We start from the raw sequence: 19,352 nt of genomic DNA, 5'->3' as shown, positions 1-19,352 counted from the left end.
TGCGTTTTTAGGAGCTTTTCTGCTTAAAAGCCATGCATTAGTGGAAAAACAAGTGCTGTAACAGACAGAAAATCAAGAAACTTGCCAGAGATGCTTAAAAATACCCCTTAATGCTATTTCCAGTTGTCTTCTTTCTTATTTGTCAATTTGTTTTGTTAAGGAACTGAATTTGTGGTCGTTGAGGACATGTCTTGTTTTGATACCAATGCAATTATTTTGAAGGGGACTACAGTTCTCACTTACAAGCCCAAGCTGTTAGATCGTCCCTTCTCTGGTAGTTTGTTTGGCATTGAGGTAAGAAAAATTACATTTACCTTTGTAAAACATCTAAAATTAGAAGAGCTTGTGAAGATACTTTACTATAAATATATATACAGCAGAAACAATCCAGAGATGAAGTTTGTTAGTTTTTCATCAAATGCTTTTCTAACAGCAGTTCTAACAATTGTTTTATTTTGGTTTTGATAAGACATTGAAACACTGGCAATAATAACAAAATATTTCTAGTTAGTGGTCTAGCTTCCAGTCATGAACTGGCAAATACATTGAAAGCTGAGGAGGGCCTGGGCAGACAGAAGCCCACATGGTCAGCAAAGGCCTGTGAGCTGTAATTGTGACTGACATGACATGTAGCATCATGCCCTTGGGATATGCCAGTAGGGATCTTTGGTGGGTAACAAGGTTGAATATGGAAAGTGATCCTTTCATCCTGTGCAGCAGAGTAGGACCACAGCTGGAGTGCTGTGGAAGCAGAGCTGGAGAAGCAGCAAAACCACTCAGAGTTGAGGGCTATGTAGTACATTGGGAAAGTTGAAAAGAACTTGCTCAGAAGAAGAGGCTCAGAGATGATGGAAATCCCACACAGTTATTGTAGATGGAAGAACAATTTTATTTCCATATCTGTGGTGAGAGTAGTGGAGTTACTTTAGCAGTAAAGGGAATATTTGGTTACATATTGGAATCTTATTTTCCTGGACTTGCAGCATAGCTGGGCACTAGAAAGGATTGTTAGGAAGGATTTTGGAATCTCTGCTCTCTTACAGTTTACAAAGGAATATTGCCTGTGGAGCAGAGTTAGTTCGTGGCTATAGCTCATGCTTTGTGATAGTCAGTCTTTGATTTCAAGGTCCTTGCCAGGTCTGTTCTCTCAGTTCCTAATGTTTTTAAAAACATTTGTAATGTTTAGGTTTTTTCATGCCGGTTGGGAAATGAGCAAGAGACTGCACTGTCAATTATCGACCCAGTACAAATTCACATGGAACTTGTTGGGAATGCTTCGTACCCCAGTGGTTCAGGACTGTTGGATGCTTTCAATAGTGAGGATTTTCCTCCTATTCTAGAGGTAATATTAAAGGCCTGAATAAAACTTTATGTAGCAGAGGATACTGGATCATGCTCTCACACAGATACTTTTATGCCTAAGGATTCCATAGAATACTTTCAAATAGGTAAGAAAAGATAACTTCTTCCTGAAGTGAAAAAGACAAAGAAACAAGCAGGCAGGAATTACTCCTAGTGGTAATGAAGGAGTGATATCTGGGATCTCTTACAGAGATTAATTGTGGGGGAAAAAAATGGGCTGATAATGCAGATGTTAGATAGTTACTAATACCTGAAAGAAAAAGGGTTGTTTTCTGTATCACATTGTTAGTGTTTATTAGAGGGCAAATCTATTCAGAGACCTTTTAAAATCGTGTTACCAAAAAAGCCCTTTTATTTTTCCCTGTTAGATGCTTTTAATGGCTTGGGTACTGAGTAAATAACAAGAGTTTCAGTTATTATATTGCTGGTCATCTGATTTTAATATAAAACATTGTCTTCCTTTGGGAAAGGCTTTGTTTAATACCCAAAATATACAAGAAGAAAAATATGTCGAAAAGGGTAACTGGATCTTATTTTTTCATTCTTCATTTAGATTCAGTTGCAAGCACTGGATATCAGACTGTCCTACAATGATGTTCAGCTCTTCTTGGCAATTGCAAAGTCAATTCCTCAACAGACTAGTGCAGCTATGCCCGACTCAACTGAAAATGCTGCTAATCCTTCTAGTTTAGCACTGGTGAATGAGACTTCCTCTGTGACACAGGAAAACAGAGAGCTGTCCAAACGTGTGTTGGATCCTGTTCTTGGTACGTTTGTAACTGCTGGAGTGGAGCCATGTTTTGAATCTAAATGAGGTTTCTGCAGTGTGAAGCTGGACTATGTGCTTGTGACAAAAGGTGTTCACGTCTTCCTTGTGTAAAACCAGTAATTCATTGATTTGAATTATCTCATGGTCACGTTGCACTGATGATGCTATTGAAAAAGTAGGGTGTTTTCATTGGTTTCTGTCTGTTTATAGTATGACAGCTGGCTGGACACGAGCCAGCAGTGTGCCCGGGGAGCCAAGAAGGCCAAGGGCATCCTGGCCTGTGTCAGGAATGGTGTGGCCAGCAGGAGCAGGGCAGGGATTGTTCCATTACACTCAGCTCTGGTGAGGCTGCACCACAAGTGCTGTGTCCAGTTCTGGGCCCCTCACTACAGGAAGGACATTGAGATCCTGGAGCATGTCCAGAGGAGGGTGACAAAGCTGGGGAAGGGTCTGGAGCACAAGTCCTGTGAGGAGTGACTGAGGGAGCTGGGGCCTTTTAATCTGGAGAAAAGGAGGCTGAGGGAAGACCTCATCACTCCCTACAGCTGCCAGCAAGGTGGTTGCAAAGATATTGGGGTCGGTCTCTTCTCTTGGGTGACAAGTGACAGGAGGAGAGGGAATGGCTTGAAATGGCACCAGGGGAGATTTAGGTCAGAGCTCAGGAAGAATTTCTGTACTGAAAGGGTTGTCAAGTGTTGAACAGGCTGCCCAGGGAGGTGGTGGAGTCACCATCCCTGGGGGGATTTAAAAGGTGTGTGGATGAAGTGCTGAGGGACAGGATCTAGAGGTGGTCTGGGCAGGGTTAGGCTGGGGTTGGACTTGATGATCTAAAGGGTCTCTTCCAGCCCAGGTGATTCTATGATTCTGTGACAGTGGGTTGATTTATCTGAAGTTTAACTTAGCAATGCTTCTCATTGTAAGTCATGATGGAATATTTCCTAGGTAGCAACCTTTTATGGGGGAAGAGAGCCACCTCTTTGGAGTCATTAAACTGATAGTGAAATTGAAACCATCATAATTACTAGTTACCTCTTCTTGTCTAGCAAACTTTTGTTTTCATGACATCGCCCTTTTACAAGCTAAAAACTGTAAACCAGATCCACCACCTGGCAATAATGAGGGAACATGCACCAGGGAACAGGCTTCCTTCTCTGCTACTGAACTTGAACATAATAAGTTGAACATAATAAGTGATGGTGTACTCGATGGAGGATTGGGTTACACAAAAAATTTTAGTCCCAACTGAAATTGGTGGAGTAGTTTGGCTTCTTGTGGGAGAATAAAATAGTCCATATCTTCTAGGATGTAAACATTATGGGTTGGTTTGGGGTTTTTTTTTTCTATAAAAGCAGTGCTGAAACATGCTTTTCTACAGTTGTGATCTTCAGCGAACAAACCCCATTTTTCATACAGATGTATCTTAATTAGGAATCAATTTAGAAATTTAAAAAAATAGATAACTATTAAGGATTTCTGATTGGTAAACTGTTCAATTACAGAGGTACAGCTGGCTCGCCTCCAGGATCTGGGATTCAGCATGGAAGATTGTCGTAAAGCTCTCTTGGTCTGCCAAGGTAACCTCAAATATTCCTAGCTGGCATTGCAGGTTTTTCCTTATTACCTGACTTGCAACTAAGTAAAAACTTCCAGACTGTAAGGTAGCTGATGCACAGACATCATCTTCTTTACTTGGGCTCTGTGTTGCCATGTAATCTTAAGCATTCTCAGTTTTCTGTTCTGATGTTGTGTAGAACCCACCCCACAGAGATTCTTCTTGCCTTTTGGGGTGTCATGTGTGGGGTGAGGTTTTGTTTGGGGGTTTGGCTTGTGAGTGGTTTCTTTTTTTTTTCTTTTAATGGCATACCTATTTCTTGCAGTTATCAGTCTCTTCAGAGCATGTGTTTTCATCTCTCCCTTTTTGAATTGTGTTCCACCCACTTCTACATACACTCCATGAAAGGAAGATGATGCTTTAATACAAGTGATTCTTTTTCTTCAGCACTGTCATGTTTCCCAGCTTATTTATAGGCATTCATAGTAGTAATATAGATTTATATTCTGTTGCCACTTGATATGGAGACTTGAAAACACATTTTTACTCTTAGAAAATACCAGTGTATAATCTTTTCATATCATGATATTAAATGGAATGCATTCAAGGTACTCTTGAGGTCTTGCTGTACCTCTTAAGAAAGAGGCAGTAAGTTTGCTTCCATATGATTTTTCAGTAAGTACATTTCATTGAGAAAGTAGCTGGTGATTTATTGATTGTTTGGTTTTATCTAAGGTGACTTGAAAAAAGCAGCAAGCTGGTTATTTAAGAATGCTGAACCTAAGAAATCAGTTTCCCTGACTGCTTCTGGTCGAGATAGCCAGGGGATTGTGCCTTTTCAGTTCATCTCTGGAGTGGAAATAAAAGCAGAAAGTATATGCATTTGCTTTATCGATGACTGCATGGACTGTGATGTTCCCCTTGCTGAGTTGACATTTTCACGTGAGTAACTTGTTTTGCTGTGTGAGTTACTTAAAATTGCTGCCAGTTACTGTGTCTGTTCAGCAGCACTGGGTGTAGTGGTGGTGGTTGTCTGGGCTTTTGGGTTTGATTTGTTCGTTTGTTTGAAGACTTTTTCAAAAGAAGATTACAGTCATTGTAGGGTTAAGACTCTGGTTTCCCCTTTATAGATAACATAATTTAACATTTCACAGAATCAGGAAAGTCGATTGGTTTTTGTTAGTATAACATTCACCCTTTTTTTGCAGGTTTGAACTTTCTCCAGCATCTGAGAGCCAACCCCGAAGGCTACGCTTATTTTACCCTCTCTGGAGACTATTATAATCGTGAGCTATCAGGTGAAACACTGTGGGCTTTGTTGTTTTCTTTCTTTAAGTTCAGGAAAACAGCCTTGGCTACTACAGTAGCCTGAAATTCACCCAATGTGAAATGTAGACAAGGGATTGTGAAAGGTTGACTCATGTGTGAGGGGATGTGTGATCCTAGAAATGATGTCCTTGGTACCAGATGGAGGGATGTGGAAAGTACAGAGATTGCCGATGCGAATGCTGCACTGAAGATTTCAAATGTAATTTGAATCAAATGGTTATCCAAGAACTTGTAAATAGCTGTGTCTCTATTCATGTCTCTCTTTTAGTATTTAGTTGTTTTGATGCACTCAGTTTATTACTCATTTCAGGAAGGAAAAGAAGACAGTGGATTAACATGAGTAGACCGTCACGATTATTTATATTTAGATATCAAATAGCAAGTTATGCCTCAATACAGGTTAGATACTGTCAGAAGAAATAATATAGTTGTGTGTTTTCTCTGAATTGAGAAACTGGATTTTCTGTTTTAAAATTGGTGGCAACCACCTTGGGAATTTTCTGTAGTTTTTTGTTTTTAAACAAAAAGGGTTTTTTAATAGCTTTAATACCTTTGTCTTTTGTGATACTGAATAGCAGGCCAACAGATATATAATTGTGTGGAAATAATTTTCAAAACTATTTCAGAGAACTTAGTTCCAGCTAACTTCAGTCTCAAGCTGTAATTGCGTTGTAATGCTTTCCTCAGGGTGAAGATACTTCTCCAAGACCCTACATGTTGTATACACTGGTTTAAATGGAGGAGCTGGAGCAGCTTTGTCTTAGGTAGTCAATTAAATTTGGAGGCTTACAAGTTCAACTTGAATGCAAATTGAAAGTAAAGGATCTCATTATTTAAGTTGCATTGTTAACTACTTAGGTATGTAAAGCAGCATGCCAGGGTGAGCTCCACATGTGTAATACATGTGACATTTTGTGTTGGCTCTCAGGCTGGGAGCCGTTCATCGAGCCGTGGCCGTGTTCAGTTTCCTGGCAGCAGCAGGCGTTGAGCCGCCTCCACCCTTCGCGACTGAAGCTGGAAGTAAAGGCCAAACACCGCTTGGATATAAACATTACCTCTGTCTTCATGGGTATGTGGGGACATTCCCTCAGAGCATCCCTGTACAGCCACGTTTTCACTGTACTGAAAATGACAGGCATCTCTAATTGAGCCCCACTGGTGTCACGTGAATGGAGGGGGGAGATTTGGCTTGGCACACACCCCTAGGTCCTTCACAGGATACTGTGAGCAGGTGTGCATTTAGGCAGCCTGTATTTTATCAGATATTGTGAAAGTGTAAAGACATGAGCTACATATTTTAGAGGTTAGTAGGAATTCTTTCTCTAGCCATACGAATTCTATCAAATTCATGTGTTATTTGAAATCTATTTTTAATCAGAAACAGGCTTTCATCTAAAGCTTCCCATACTTTACAGTACTTTAAAATATTTTGATAAGCTCATTGGTTTTTTCAGTACATTGACAGGCATAGCAGGGAGGGAGCTACTCATTTCAGTTCTGCAGTCCCCAAAATCCTGGGCTGTCAGTTCCCACCTTGGGAAATCGAAATATTTTGAACTTCATGTAAACTTCTGTATTGTGAAAGTACAATTGTTGCTTATTCTGTATGCAAATCTGGATACTTTGGTCGTAATAAGAAAATGTATTTTGAGCTAAGGTTGCAAATGTATGCCCAGTTTTTGGCCCCTCAGTTCAAGAAAGTCATCAAAGCCCTGGAGAAGAGTGTCCAGGGAAGGGCAACAGAGCTGGTGAATGGGCTGGAACACAAGTCTGATAAGGAGCAGCTGAGGGAACTGGGAGTGTTCAGTCTGGAAACCTCAGGGGAGACCTTATTGCTCTCTGCCACTCCCTAGAAGGAGGTTGGGGTGAGCTGGGCTCAGCCTCTTCTCACAGATCACCAGCAACAGGACGAGAGGGAATAGCTGTGAGTTGTGCCAGGGGAGGTTCAGGTTAGAAATGAGGAGGAATTTCTTCTCAGAGAGAGGTTGGGCATTGGAACGGGTTGTCCAGGGAGGTGGTGGAGTCACCATCCCTCGGGGTGTTCAAGGGAAGGTTGGATGAGGTACTGGGGACGTGGGTTAGTGAGTGATAGAGGTTGTAGGGGGATGGTTGGGCTGGATGATCTTGGAGGTCTTTTCCAACCTTAATGATTCTGTAACAGAAGAACCTTCCTTGTTCCTTGAACATTCATTCCTTTCTCCTGCAAGGCCTGTGGGATTTGCAGAAAGACTGAGCCAAGGCTGGAGAAAGAGATGCAAATCAACAATTCCTAAGATTCCCTATAATAGTTTCTAATACTAGTGATAACAAGTAGTAAGGCTAGTTTATGATTAATACTGTGCCAGAAGACTCTGTCGGTATCTTGATATTTATGCAGGAATGTGCATATACCTCTTAAAAAAAAGATACTAGAAACTGCTGCTAATGTGAAAATATTTAAGGTTAATTGCCTCCTCAGGTAGAGCTTTTAAATTGCCACAGGAGTATCCTAAGAACAGGGAATTTCACTGCCAGTTTTTTAAGAGTAAGTCTTAAGAATATGAAAACACTTGGTTTTGGAAACACTGCTGTGATTTCATGAGCTGCTGTTTGTCTTTAACCTATGTGAGAGGCTCATAGAAAAAGCAGTGAAGTAAAATTGTTGCCATAACTTTAGTGTTAGGAATCTAACAGACTTTTCAATTATTTTGTTTACTGCCACCTTGGAGACATTCACTGTCTGTGCTTCTGTTCTTCTAGAGCAATACACAAGTACCAAGCAGTCATGGATGGAAGATTACTGTAAACAGGACCAGGAAGTGAATGTAATCAGTTCAGAAGACTGGATGGGTTCTTCAGTGGATCCACCGTGTTTTGGGCAGAGTATGATACTCATTAATCACACTTTATTTGAAACAGTCCTGACATGCAGAGTCATCTGTCTCATTTATTGCAAACATAAGTATTTGGTCTTCATGGCATAGAATGAATTGTTAGAGCTATTTGGCAAAAAAAAAAAGAAGTCAAAAGTGCTATTTTCTGTTCAGTTGTATTCCAGTTCTTTAAAACCAAAAACCTTTCTGGCTTCTTGACTTTGAGTGAGAACTTTGTGCTGCTAGCTCTGCTGCTTACTTTTTGGTCACACTTTCTCAGTTAATATGTGATGATCCTGTCAAAGATTAAATGGACTATTGAGATTAGGGTGCATGCAGTTCAGAGGTAGTCTTTTTCTTTCAAAGACCTAAATCACTGAGTTTCTGGAAAAAAATAGTCATTATATTTATGGAACAATTCTCCAAGTTACAGCTCTTGATGTATGGCAGGTCTTCTCACCTGCTTTTCTTCTGGTGTTAATTCTGGAAGAAATTTCAGCAATTCAAATGCCAACTAAGTGTAAGCAAATGGGTAGCAACTCATACACTGACTGCATGATGTCAGCTGTCAGGATCTTCCCTGATGCATGATAGGGAAGAGCCTGCCTGTGTTTGTGTGTTTTTTCTTACCTGCTAACTTTGTCTTTCCTGTCTGCCAGGCCTTCCTCTTGTCTACCTTAGAACTAGGAGTACAGCCAGTTTGACTAACCTAGAGCATCAGATCTATGCTAGAGGTACTGTACAGCAGAGAGACACACAAAGGGTTTTTTCTTTGGAAGGCAATAAATACTGTGTTGATGTGCTGGTAAAGCTGCCTCTATACTTACAACAAGAAAAAAAACCCTCAATACCAAATAACCTAGCATCTCCTTTGTTTTTAAGCTACTTAACTTGGTAGTTCATCCTGTCTTTCTCCTATGTTCCTCTCTGAGCCCTTTAGGAAAGGAGGGAGAAGTGCAACTAATGCTGTGTAGGAAGACTGTCATTTGAGGAAGATTATATGACTTGCTGGCTATTGAATGTCCATTTTCTAGAGAGACAGTGTATGGTGATCAAAAATAGCATAATGAAATACCAAGATTATTTATTTTGTATTCTAAAATTATCCAGCAGCATGTTTAATATTCATACTTATGCTTGATTCAGCGTATATATTTAGCTACTTAAAACTTTAGGGTGGCTTCAGAAGGAACAATCTGTTTTTAATAAGCCTTAGGAAGTAAGGTACCCCTAATGGGTAGCTGTTAATTTGTTTGTGTTATAGTTGACAGTACAGTCTTTGGGTAAACACAAGTTTAAAGTAACATGGTTTAATTTTAATTTTTTTTAAAAAATAATTTGTGACATTATGGAAGGCCAACCAGCTCAGTTGATAAATAAGTTGCCCCTGTAGAGAGGTCGCTGAATGAGAGGAAAAGAAAGCTTCCTACAAATCTAATGCCCCTGGAAACATGTTCTTTGAGTGGTTGCTGCAATTCCTGGATGTTTAAAAAAGTCAAAAAAACCCCATCCCCAAAAAAACCCCAAACAAAAAATAAAAGGGAGATAAATCAATTTATTTTTCTGAAGTGTTTTTCAGGATTTCTTGTGGTGAAAAACTACAACTAAAAGAAAAAAAACAGCCAAACCTCTCAATATATATTGCATGGCATTTAGTGGGTGTTGCAACTAAATGAATTATGGAAAAAAAATCCCTTGTAATCCTTATGTTCAGGCAGTGGTCTTGAAATGCAACTTTTACATGATGTTTTCTTTTGAAAACCAGGGCCTTGTCCAAATAATTCTTTCTTAAAACTCTCAGAAAATAAATTAGCAATTGATTAAATGCCAGAGTGTAAGTTCATTTGGCTTCTGGTCCATCATTGAGTAGAACCTGAGCTCACCAAAACATTATATTAAGTCAAGCTCAACACTAAAAAGCTTCTTTTATTTACATTTGGCAAAAGTCAGGGCTTGCATTTCCATACATTTCATCATCTTGCCATTTAATTGGGAAGAACTTTCTCACTAAACTTCAGAGAAACCAGGTTTAAGACCCATGTCAGTGTAAGGTTTAAAGGAATTTGTTGTTCTGTATGTGAGCATTAGTAATTCCTTCAAAAAAGGTGCTCCCAGCCTGCGTTACTTCCTCCTGCCTCTGGGGTGAATGGGTCTTAGAATATGAAGGGCTTCGACTTGCTCTCAGTCAGCCTGCAGATACATTCTGTGAAATCCATTTCATTTCTGCCTTACCTTTAAGCAGCTGATTTGTTGTGTCTGCCTTTGACTTCTCTCACACAAAAAGATGTTTGTATTTAGAGAGCAGCCATTTATCTTCTTTACTAGGTAGTTACTGGAACTTCACAGGGGTTTTTTTTCTGTCTGAGCACAGTAAATATTTACACAGATATGATGTACTGCAGTGTGGAAGATGAGAGTAACATGTGTGTGCTTGTTAGTAATGCATTCTTGAAAAAAGTTTTAGGTGATGTTTCTTGTTCTGGGGTTTTGTTTTCCCAGGGTTTTAACCAAAACACATCATCTTTGGTTGCATTCAAATTATTTTTCATACTTTTTCTTTTTTAACTAGGCTTGATCCTATATAGGAAAATGTTTCTGCTTGTTTGGTCTTGAAGGGTAAAAATCCTATTGAAAGAGGGTGTCAGATACTCCTGCCTTCATCCTGTTTAGTAGAGCATAAATCTTAGTTATAAATGAATGTATCAGCATTTGCATGTGTGTGAAAGTTAGTGATTATGAGTGGGTTTTAGTTTTAGTTAGGTTTCTACATGCTAGTTATAACTGGAGGTGTAGTATTTTGTAAGAACTTGGCATGAAGAAACAAAAGAACATGTAGATTAAGTTCAGTTCCTGGGGGGGGGTCAGTGTAGGGGAAGGCATTCTGTCTGCTTTGTACCATTTCTACAATAGTTACTGATTCTTGAGATGTTTTTAATAGTCTGTTGTCCTGTCTCTTCGATATGTTTTCCTTTAGCTAGTGCAGGTTGAGGTTCTCCAAGTCATTGTGTCTCATCCTACACTAGTATCTGAGGAATGCTTCTCTTGTGAGCATTTCAACGAATCCTGATTCTGTTTTGCAGCTGAAATGAAGACTCCAAAACGCAGACAGCCCTTTGTCCCATTTGCTCTAAGAAACCACACGGGCTGCACTCTCTGGTTTGCTACCCTGACTACAACACCTACCCGGTAAGGAGCTGTTGTGGCATCATTGGACAATATTTGTCTGGCTTCTCTAACCTGCCAGCCAAACCTGACTGTTTTCAGTGCTTTTGTTTTAGAATCCCAGAATGGTTTGTGTTGGAAGGGACTTTAAAGACCCTGCAACAGGCAGGGACAAACCCCCACCAGCTCAGGGTGCCCAAATCCCCGTTCAGACTGGCCTTGAATCCTGCCAGGGGTCAAGGGGCAGCCCCAGCTTCTCTGGGCACCCTGTGCCAGGGCCTCATCACCCTCACTGGGAAGAATTTCTTCCTTATATCTAATCCAATGTCCCCTCCTTCATCTTAAGGCCGTTACCTCTCATCCTGCACATACACCCTTGTAAACAGTTCCCCTACAGTTTTCCTTGCAGAGAAACATAGGCAACTCCCTGTCTTTCTAAGTTAAGAGCCTTTTCTTTGTCAGAGAGATAGTTTTACTACTAAAAATGATTAATATTTTTCAAGAGGCACAAGTGAATTTGAAAACATGTCAGATACATTAATTATGTATATGTGTTTACTGTAGCACCTCTAAAGACTGGAGCAGACTAAGAAGAACTTGCTACTTGAAGTAGTCACTGTGTCAGTTTATAAAAGGATGTGGCTCTCTTCACAGGGCTGCACTGTCTCACAGTGGGAGTCCAGGTGTTGTTCCTGAGGAAAATGGGACGTTGCTGGATGATGCCCATAACGTCAGTGAATGGCAAGAAGTTATCACTGGGGAAGAGGTACCATTTGAATTTGAAGCCAGGGGGAAACTCAGACACAGGTGAGGGACCAGGCTGTGTTTTAAACACATTTGTAACACAAAGGATCATAGTTGTAAGCATGCTAGGAGATAGTAAATAAAAAGTAGATTTTTTTTTTTTTAATTTCCTGTTTATGTTTTGGTTTAAAATATTGAAAACTCATGTAGAGAGAAAATTATCAGTTGTCTAGTAAGCAACATATATTGCTATCAGTGGTGGCTCTTCCTAGATCTGAATTGCATCATTATGAGCCTTGAGACTTGGGAACCTCAGCTACAATCATGTATCTTTTATTCTAACGAACTTGGGGATGTTGGTTGTTAAGCATAAGCATTATCAGTGTTAAGAACTTGAAGAACTTGTTAAAAACATAGAGCATGGTTTTATTTTTGCTTCTGTGACATACTTGTACTTCTGTATGCCCATTAGGGAAGGTGGAGTAGTTGCACAGATGTAAAATCAGGTTTGTCTTTATCTGTGAAATGGAAAAACTCCTGAGACTTTTTTAAACACTTCAGTGAGATTCCTTAATCAGAAACCAGAGCATGTTCTTGGCTTGAACTGCTTGTTGTTCCCACTGTGTAATAATGCTTAATAGCTGTTTAACTTACTCTAACCTGGTAGGCACACACATGATCTAAGAATTCATCAGTTGCAAGTGAGAGTTAATGGCTGGGAAGAAGTCAGTCCTGTGTCTGTAGACAAAGTTGGAACGTTCTTCCGCTATGCCGCACCAGATAAGAACTCATCCTCATCTACTGTAAGTTCTGATTTGGAGTGTTAGTTTTAATAGAATCTGGAATTTGAGAGTATTGGTGTCTCCAAAATTTTGATCTTAAAGAAGCTGCTGTTCTCTCATTGTCTTCTTTCCAGTTAGTTAGGAGGGTTTGGAGATGCTGAGTTCCGAACTGTCAGTTTTCTGTGTCACGAAAACACAAACCTAGGAGTCAGCAGTTAGTCTGTGCTTAGCTGTCAGAGCTTCCAGTGCCAGAACTAATATGGACTCCTGGAGAACAAGCTTTAAATCAACATAGCATTTCAGCAGCTACTTTTATTTCTTCTATTCTATTCAGGGTTGGACCCGATGAGCTCTCAAGGTCCCTTCCAACCCCTATGATTCTATGATTCTATTGTAGGAATGCTTTTCATGTGTTTAAGTTACTTAAAATAAACAACACTGGCAATTTCCTGTAAGCCCAGAGATTGATGAAATATGTGGCTGCTTAGACAGAACACACTTGTCATGATGGAAACACGCAGCTGTAATAATCAGCAGGCTGGCCGTTGGTGACTGAGGCTTCATGATGAAAATGATCTTGTGGATTTCAAAAGCAATTGTGTTTTGAGACTAGCTACTGAAAATTGTGGAGCACTGGAGAGATTGGATGTTGAGATGTTTTTGGTATAAAACAGGATTAGAATTTAATGTCATGATACTGTTGACAAGAGCCACTAGTCTCTTTCTTGAACTGTTTCTGATGTTTTCATATTAAAGCATAAAAAACATCATCTCTCTCTGTAACTTGATTCTTCAAGGAACAGGAGGCACGTTAATGAGAACTGCTGTTCAGGAACATCTCCTGTAGCTTGCTTGCTTGCTTTTTTTTTTAACAAACCTTCTACCTTCAGTTTAATTTGTTTTGAAAGCAGTATTAGAAACAGGTTTGGCTAATATAGTTCTGACCTGTTTTCCAAGCTGTATTAAAAATCAGAAACATGAAGTGATGAAAGTATTTAGTTTATTCTTCTGTAGTAATGGTCTGCATTACAACTGAGGCTAATACCTTAAAAGTTGGACAATGTTAATGAAATTTATTGTTTACTTTCCTCCCAGCTTGGAAGCCCAATAAGTAGAACAAACATAATACATCCACAAGTCTATGTGAGTATATATTTTCAATTTTTGAATGCTACTTAATAAACTTAAATAAGACTACTTAAATAAGACTAGCACAGTTCTGCAAGTGAGCTGGCTTTTCCATCCTTCTAGATCCTTTTCAATAGAAAGGAAACAAGAGTCAAGCAAACAACTTTCAAATCAGAACCAGTGTTTAACATGACTTAACCATTCCTCAGCCATGTGAATTCCAGTATGTAAGCCCATATAGAATATGGTGTCAGGAACAAAGTGACTATGACTTTGTGTAATGTAGGGTAAAACACCACAGCAGAAGGGCAGCTAAGAGTGAAGAAAGTGTCAATATTTTAATGAAGCTCCACCTCACCTTTTAGTTTTTACAGGTAGGAATGACAAGTGACTGTTAATTATGTGAAGATTGGAATTCAAATTCCATGAGTTTATCAAATACTGTAATAGTGAGACAGCAGCTAAAGTGTTCTTTTAGGATCCATGTGGCTCTTACTTGAATTTACATCATTTTGGAAAAGATAATAAAGTTAATAGTATTCAGAATTGCTTTTTGCTAGTTAATCTCACTGTGTTTTGATGAGAAGGTACAGGATACCTTGCGAGTTGCACATGGTTGGACATAATTGGCAGCTTTTACTCCAATTACTGCTTCAAAATTGAGGTGTCCCTCTTCTAGGTGTAATCATTACCTGAGCTTTAATGCTTTTAAATATCTTCCAGTTTTCTTCATTGCCTCCAGTTCGTGTGGTATTTGAAGTCACCATGGAAGGCAGCGCTCGGAAAGTCATAACAGTGCGCTCAGCCTTGATTGTGAAGAACAAGCTGGAAACACCAATGGAACTAAGACTAGATAGTCCTTCAGCTCCTGACAGTAAGTGTTGTATGTTCCTTCCATGCTGTGGGGAATCTTTAGCTTCCTCCTCAGGTGGACTCACCCCTGCCTGTAATGATTAACAACAAAGTAGACCTCTCTGGGAGTGAAATGCCCAATCTTAAGAAGAAAATTACAGCAGGGTAAGCTAGAGAACCCAGTAGGAGTTTTCCTTATTGTTCAGGTAAATGGGAAAAGCTTAGATCTGTAAAGACTGAATCTTATTTCCATGTGTAGCACGTTGTATTTTTAGCAGGAGTCTAGAAGATTTCAGGCATTGGCATGTAAAGGTGCAATTTAGAAAAGTAGTGATACGCAGATAATACACCCAAAATGTGATGAGTGAGGCCTTTTCTAAAAAAGCATTTTCACTAGAGCATTCAAGGAAAAAGAATTTGAATTCCAGGAATTTTGTAATGTTTTCAGACCTACACATTGAGATTTGCCTGCTACCAGATTGTTAGTGGGGCTTAAAGCAACGGGTTTACATACCCGTAGTTAGTGGTTTATGTTAAAACTAAAGGAATTGTTTCCAAAAACTGAGACTTGCTATTTGAAATCATGATGCTGCTCAGTACAGGGGCCTGTTTTGATGTGTGTATTCTCTTCTCTTGTTACAGAACCTGTAGTTCTTCCAGCAGTTATGCCAGGAGATTCCTTTGCTATTCCACTGCATCTTACATCTTGGCGTTTGCAAGCCAGGCCAAAAGGGATGGGAGTCTTCTTCTGTAAGGTTCCAATCCATTGGACTAATGTTCAGAAGACAGCAGAAGTGTGCAGCAGCAAGAGAGAGTGTCACTCAATGGAGTCTGAAAACAGTCGATTTTTCAGGTAATTATGACCTAATTATTTCTCTATAAGCTGTATTACCATCAGATGATTTTTTTTTGAGTGACTAAATTAATTCTTTGCTTAAAATCAGGAAACTCTTCGTTTTAATGGTAGGCATAAATACAAAATCCTATGTAATCAAACTCTGAAGGTGATTATATGGGGACTAGATTTAAGAGCTGGATTTGGGATCTGGTGCAGAACACAAAGACAGGGTTCAGTTATTCCATTGAGTCCATTGACTTCTCACGTGTCTCTGCCTTCACAGGTTTTGTGTGGCTATAAAGAAGGAAAATTACCCAGACTACATGCCCTCCAACATATTTTCTGACAGTGCTAAACAGATTTTCAGGCAGCCTGGGCATACCATTTACCTCTTGCCAACTGTGGTAATCTGTAATTTGCTGCCTTGTGAACTGGAATTCTATGTGAAAGGAATGCCAATTAATGGGACTTTAAAACCTGGCAAGGAGGCAGTATTGCACACAGCTGATACATCTCAGAACATCGAGCTTGGTAAGGTGGTTCTTCAGGTATCACTTTATGATCCTTTTGGAGGAATACCTCGGTATAACTGCTTCTGCTACAATGAATTATGGTGCAAGAATGCAGGAATTTAAAAAAAAAATTGAAAACATATGATTATTTCATTGTGTTGCAGGGCTTCTTACAGTTAATAACCAGGTGCACACATCTAAAAAAGATACTAATATTGCCATTGTTCCCACAAATCTCTCAGCTGTCTGGGTCTGTTCCTTATTCAGCTTGTTTCTCCAGTGGAAAGAACAGTGATAAGGAAATAAATGGGTTCCCAATGTTTTTGTTGGTTTTACTGTTTTCCTTCTGACAGAAGAAGTTGGTGTTGAGAGTTTATATGGAATTACTCAACCCTGGCTGGCCTTGCCATGCCTAAAGCAGGAATTAGCCATGAGCAGGGTTCCTTCCAGAATTTTTTGTGCTACTTGTGACTTAAATGGGGGCCTTTCTTCATGTGGTCAGAGGTTGCTACACTGGGCACTTAAAAAGTTAATCTGGGGAAGCTGTATGAAACAGTGAGAAGGACAAAGCTGTCTGAAACCCCAACCTGTGTGCTTATCAGAGAGTAATATTTCTGTGTGGGTGATGCTTGGTTTCATTTCGTTTTCTTGTTTTCATAGGGGTATTGCTAGAAAACTTCCCAATCTGCAAAGAGCTGTTGATTCCTCCTGGGACACAAAACTATATGGTGCGGATGCGACTCTATGATGTCAACAAACGACTGCTAAATTTGACCATAAGGATTGTATGTCGTGCTGAAGGTTCTCTGAAAATACTAATTTCAGCACCATATTGGTTAATCAACAAAACAGGTAAGTTTTCATTTGCTTTCTAGCCAAATAATGCTTTTCAACACTAGTTACAAGGAAGTAAAGTTGTGGAATTTTTTGGTTTTACAGTGTCAGCAGCTATTGGGTGGTGAATGTTGCAGTAGGTAACTTAGATGTTGTAGTTTCTGTATTGCAGATTTTCAAACAAGCTATTGGACCATGGTTGCAACTGTTAGTAGGTCTGGCTGTTAAACAGGGTAGAGAGGGAGAATGCATGCAGAGCCATGGCTGGTATGACAACCGAAATATTTTAGGTCGATCCTTAATTTGAAGTATTTTTTACATTATCTTTAATTTGTGTAAGGGTGAAGTCTAGCTTGACACCTATTTTTTGTGTTTACATAAAGGGTTGCCACTTATCTTCAGACAAGACAATGCAAAAACGGATGCTGCAGGTCAATTTGAAGAGCATGAGCTTGCTAGAAGCCTCAGCCCACTTCTGTTCTGTTACGCCGATAAAGAACAGCCAAACTTGTAAGTAATGCTGCAAGAGGAGCAGACAGGAGAAACCTTGCAAAGTGCAGAAGTAATTTGCAGAAAATTGGCTGCTGATATATTGCATCAGAAAATCTCTTGCCTATTAAGTTGCTGTTAGTTTTCTAAATTCCGAAATAAGCATTTTGGATCTTGAGTCGTGTCCTACTGAAAACTCCTTGGATGGCTAATTCTGTTGTGTCTGCAGGCTGCTTTGGTTTCCTTTTGTGTGTTTTGAAGTCATACAGCTTTTGAAAGAAAATCAAAACCCTGAGATTTAGGAAATTGTATTAATTACTTTGTTACTACTAAAACAACCCACTCCAAACCCGTGATCCTAAACTCGGAATGTTAATAGGGAAGTAGTAGCAATCACTCAATAGCAAGTCCACATGCAGTAGAGCTATTCAGATTCTGATGTAAAGGGAAATGGCAGGATTTTGGAAGGAAAACTTCTTAGCTGCTTTAACTGGCATCAAGGAGAGTTGCTTTTCCATGAAAATAAGAAATAAGAACGATTTAAAAGAAATGTGTCTGAAAAATATCAGGCCTCTTTCTGTGACACAGTCACTGAATCTTGACGTATCTGTTAAAAGATGGTCTGGCAGAAACACAGAATGAAGTACTCAAGATTTATTGTGGCTTCTAATGCTTTTACATGAAAACACAGGTGGTGTTCTTGTATCTGGGTATGTGTTTGATCTTCAGCACTGTCTCGATAACTGATCCTTCATTTAAATGAGTAAATCCTCTTGTTTCCTTCTTACCCTTAGCTGTACAATGCGGGTTGGAAAAGGGATCCATCCAGAAGGTATGCCTGGCTGGTGCCAGGGTTTCTCCCTGGATGGTGGTAGTGGTTTCAGAGCCCTTAAAGTCATCCAGCATGGAAACCGGCCAGGCCTCATTTACAACATTGGTATGTGTTGATAGGAACGGTTGGGGAGTATTGTAGGACTTGGTAAGGTGTGGGGTTGGTGGCATCAGAAACGGAACAATTACAGCAGGGAAACATGTTGTTAAAGGGTTTTGAGTGTCCAGACAAAATTATTAAATAAAAAATACTATTCTAAGTACTTTTATTTCTTTATTTTGAATGTCATTAGCTTAAAACTTAGGTTTCAGTTATTTTTACATTTACTCATTATTAGTAACTGCATTTCTAAATTGTTCTGTTTCTGTGTCTGTATTTCCCCTGTACATACTTTAAGTGCATTTGAAATCCCCCCACATTACTGCAGTTGAGCTCTGTGTACTGTAACTGTTCAGCCCTGTGCTACTTCTGTAGTTTTTGCTTTGTGGTGCCTCTGTAAGCCGATGTGGAGGAATGCAACTTCTGTCCTTGAGCTCCTAGTGTACATAAAGTACAATGTCCTCAGGAGCTTTTAATTTTTAATTAAATGACAGGATAGATTTCCAGAGTTTGGAAGTTACTCCACAGTGAATTTTGAGGAACTTTTCATGTGTTTAAAAGTGGAATGATTACTTTTATGGATTTACTTGTGATTTTTTCAGTGCTTATGATCTCTAAATTGTACTTCACTGTTTAAATTATTCAAAATATGACAGTAGTATGGCAGAAATGGCAAACCTCAGGAACCCAGTAAAAGAATTTTTATGTGTTATGGCAGATGTCTTGTTTTCTTCTGTGCATAATAGCTTTATTTCTAACTTGTTTTTATTGCTAGGTATTGATGTTAAAAAAGGCAGAGGCCGCTATATTGATACATGCATGGTAACATTCGCACCCCGTTACCTGTTAGATAACAAATCATCCTACAAGCTTGCCTTTGTCCAGAGGGAATTTGCCAGAGGTCGGGTAAGCTGCTGCCTTCTGTTGTTACTACAATACCCATAGTTAGTCACAGCATCTCCTAACCAGAAAGAACACAAGCACTTGACTTGAAAATATTGTTGGCTTGTTATGAGGATCTCCATATGAGGTTGCCCAGGGAGGTGGTGGAGCCACCATCCCTTGGGGTGTTCAAGGAAAGGATGGATGAGGTACTAGGGATGTGGGTTAGGGAGTGATAGAGGTCGTGGGGTGGTGATTGGACTGGATGATCTTGGAGGGCTTTTCCAACCTTCATGATTCTATGATTCTGTTCTAATAGCAGCATCCACCTAAC

The 19,352-nt window shown here is 39.5% G+C and overlaps 1 protein-coding gene across 4 annotated transcripts in view; it reads left to right on the top strand.

The window, feature by feature from the left end:
- Positions 1-19,352, top strand: part of VPS13D (vacuolar protein sorting 13 homolog D) — a gene marked incomplete at its 5' end in the record, with an annotated part of 105,182 nt that overhangs the window by 33,060 nt on the left and 52,770 nt on the right. For 3 of the 4 annotated variants that reach the window (XM_084274447.1, XM_084274446.1, XM_084274445.1), the window contains 20 exons: positions 161-294; positions 1,187-1,342; positions 1,916-2,129; positions 3,631-3,705; positions 4,419-4,625; positions 4,892-4,981; positions 5,941-6,081; positions 7,752-7,874; positions 8,524-8,598; positions 10,945-11,050; positions 11,681-11,833; positions 12,438-12,573; positions 13,648-13,695; positions 14,404-14,554; positions 15,175-15,385; positions 15,654-15,901; positions 16,543-16,734; positions 17,100-17,226; positions 18,000-18,142; positions 18,912-19,042. In XM_084274447.1, coding sequence (XP_084130573.1) covers positions 161-294; positions 1,187-1,342; positions 1,916-2,129; positions 3,631-3,705; positions 4,419-4,625; positions 4,892-4,981; positions 5,941-6,081; positions 7,752-7,874; positions 8,524-8,598; positions 10,945-11,050; positions 11,681-11,833; positions 12,438-12,573; positions 13,648-13,695; positions 14,404-14,554; positions 15,175-15,385; positions 15,654-15,901; positions 16,543-16,734; positions 17,100-17,226; positions 18,000-18,142; positions 18,912-19,042 — 2,861 coding nt within the window. The remainder of the gene's footprint in view (positions 1-160; positions 295-1,186; positions 1,343-1,915; positions 2,130-3,630; positions 3,706-4,418; positions 4,626-4,891; positions 4,982-5,940; positions 6,082-7,751; positions 7,875-8,523; positions 8,599-10,944; positions 11,051-11,680; positions 11,834-12,437; positions 12,574-13,647; positions 13,696-14,403; positions 14,555-15,174; positions 15,386-15,653; positions 15,902-16,542; positions 16,735-17,099; positions 17,227-17,999; positions 18,143-18,911; positions 19,043-19,352) is intronic. The other variant, XM_084274448.1, reaches the window with a different exon arrangement.

Source organism: Gallinula chloropus (genome assembly GCF_964237585.1).
Source record: "Gallinula chloropus genome assembly, chromosome: 23".
In the NCBI taxonomy this organism is placed as follows: domain Eukaryota; kingdom Metazoa; phylum Chordata; class Aves; order Gruiformes; family Rallidae; genus Gallinula; species Gallinula chloropus.
This window is presented reverse-complemented; position numbering and strand designations above follow the sequence as displayed.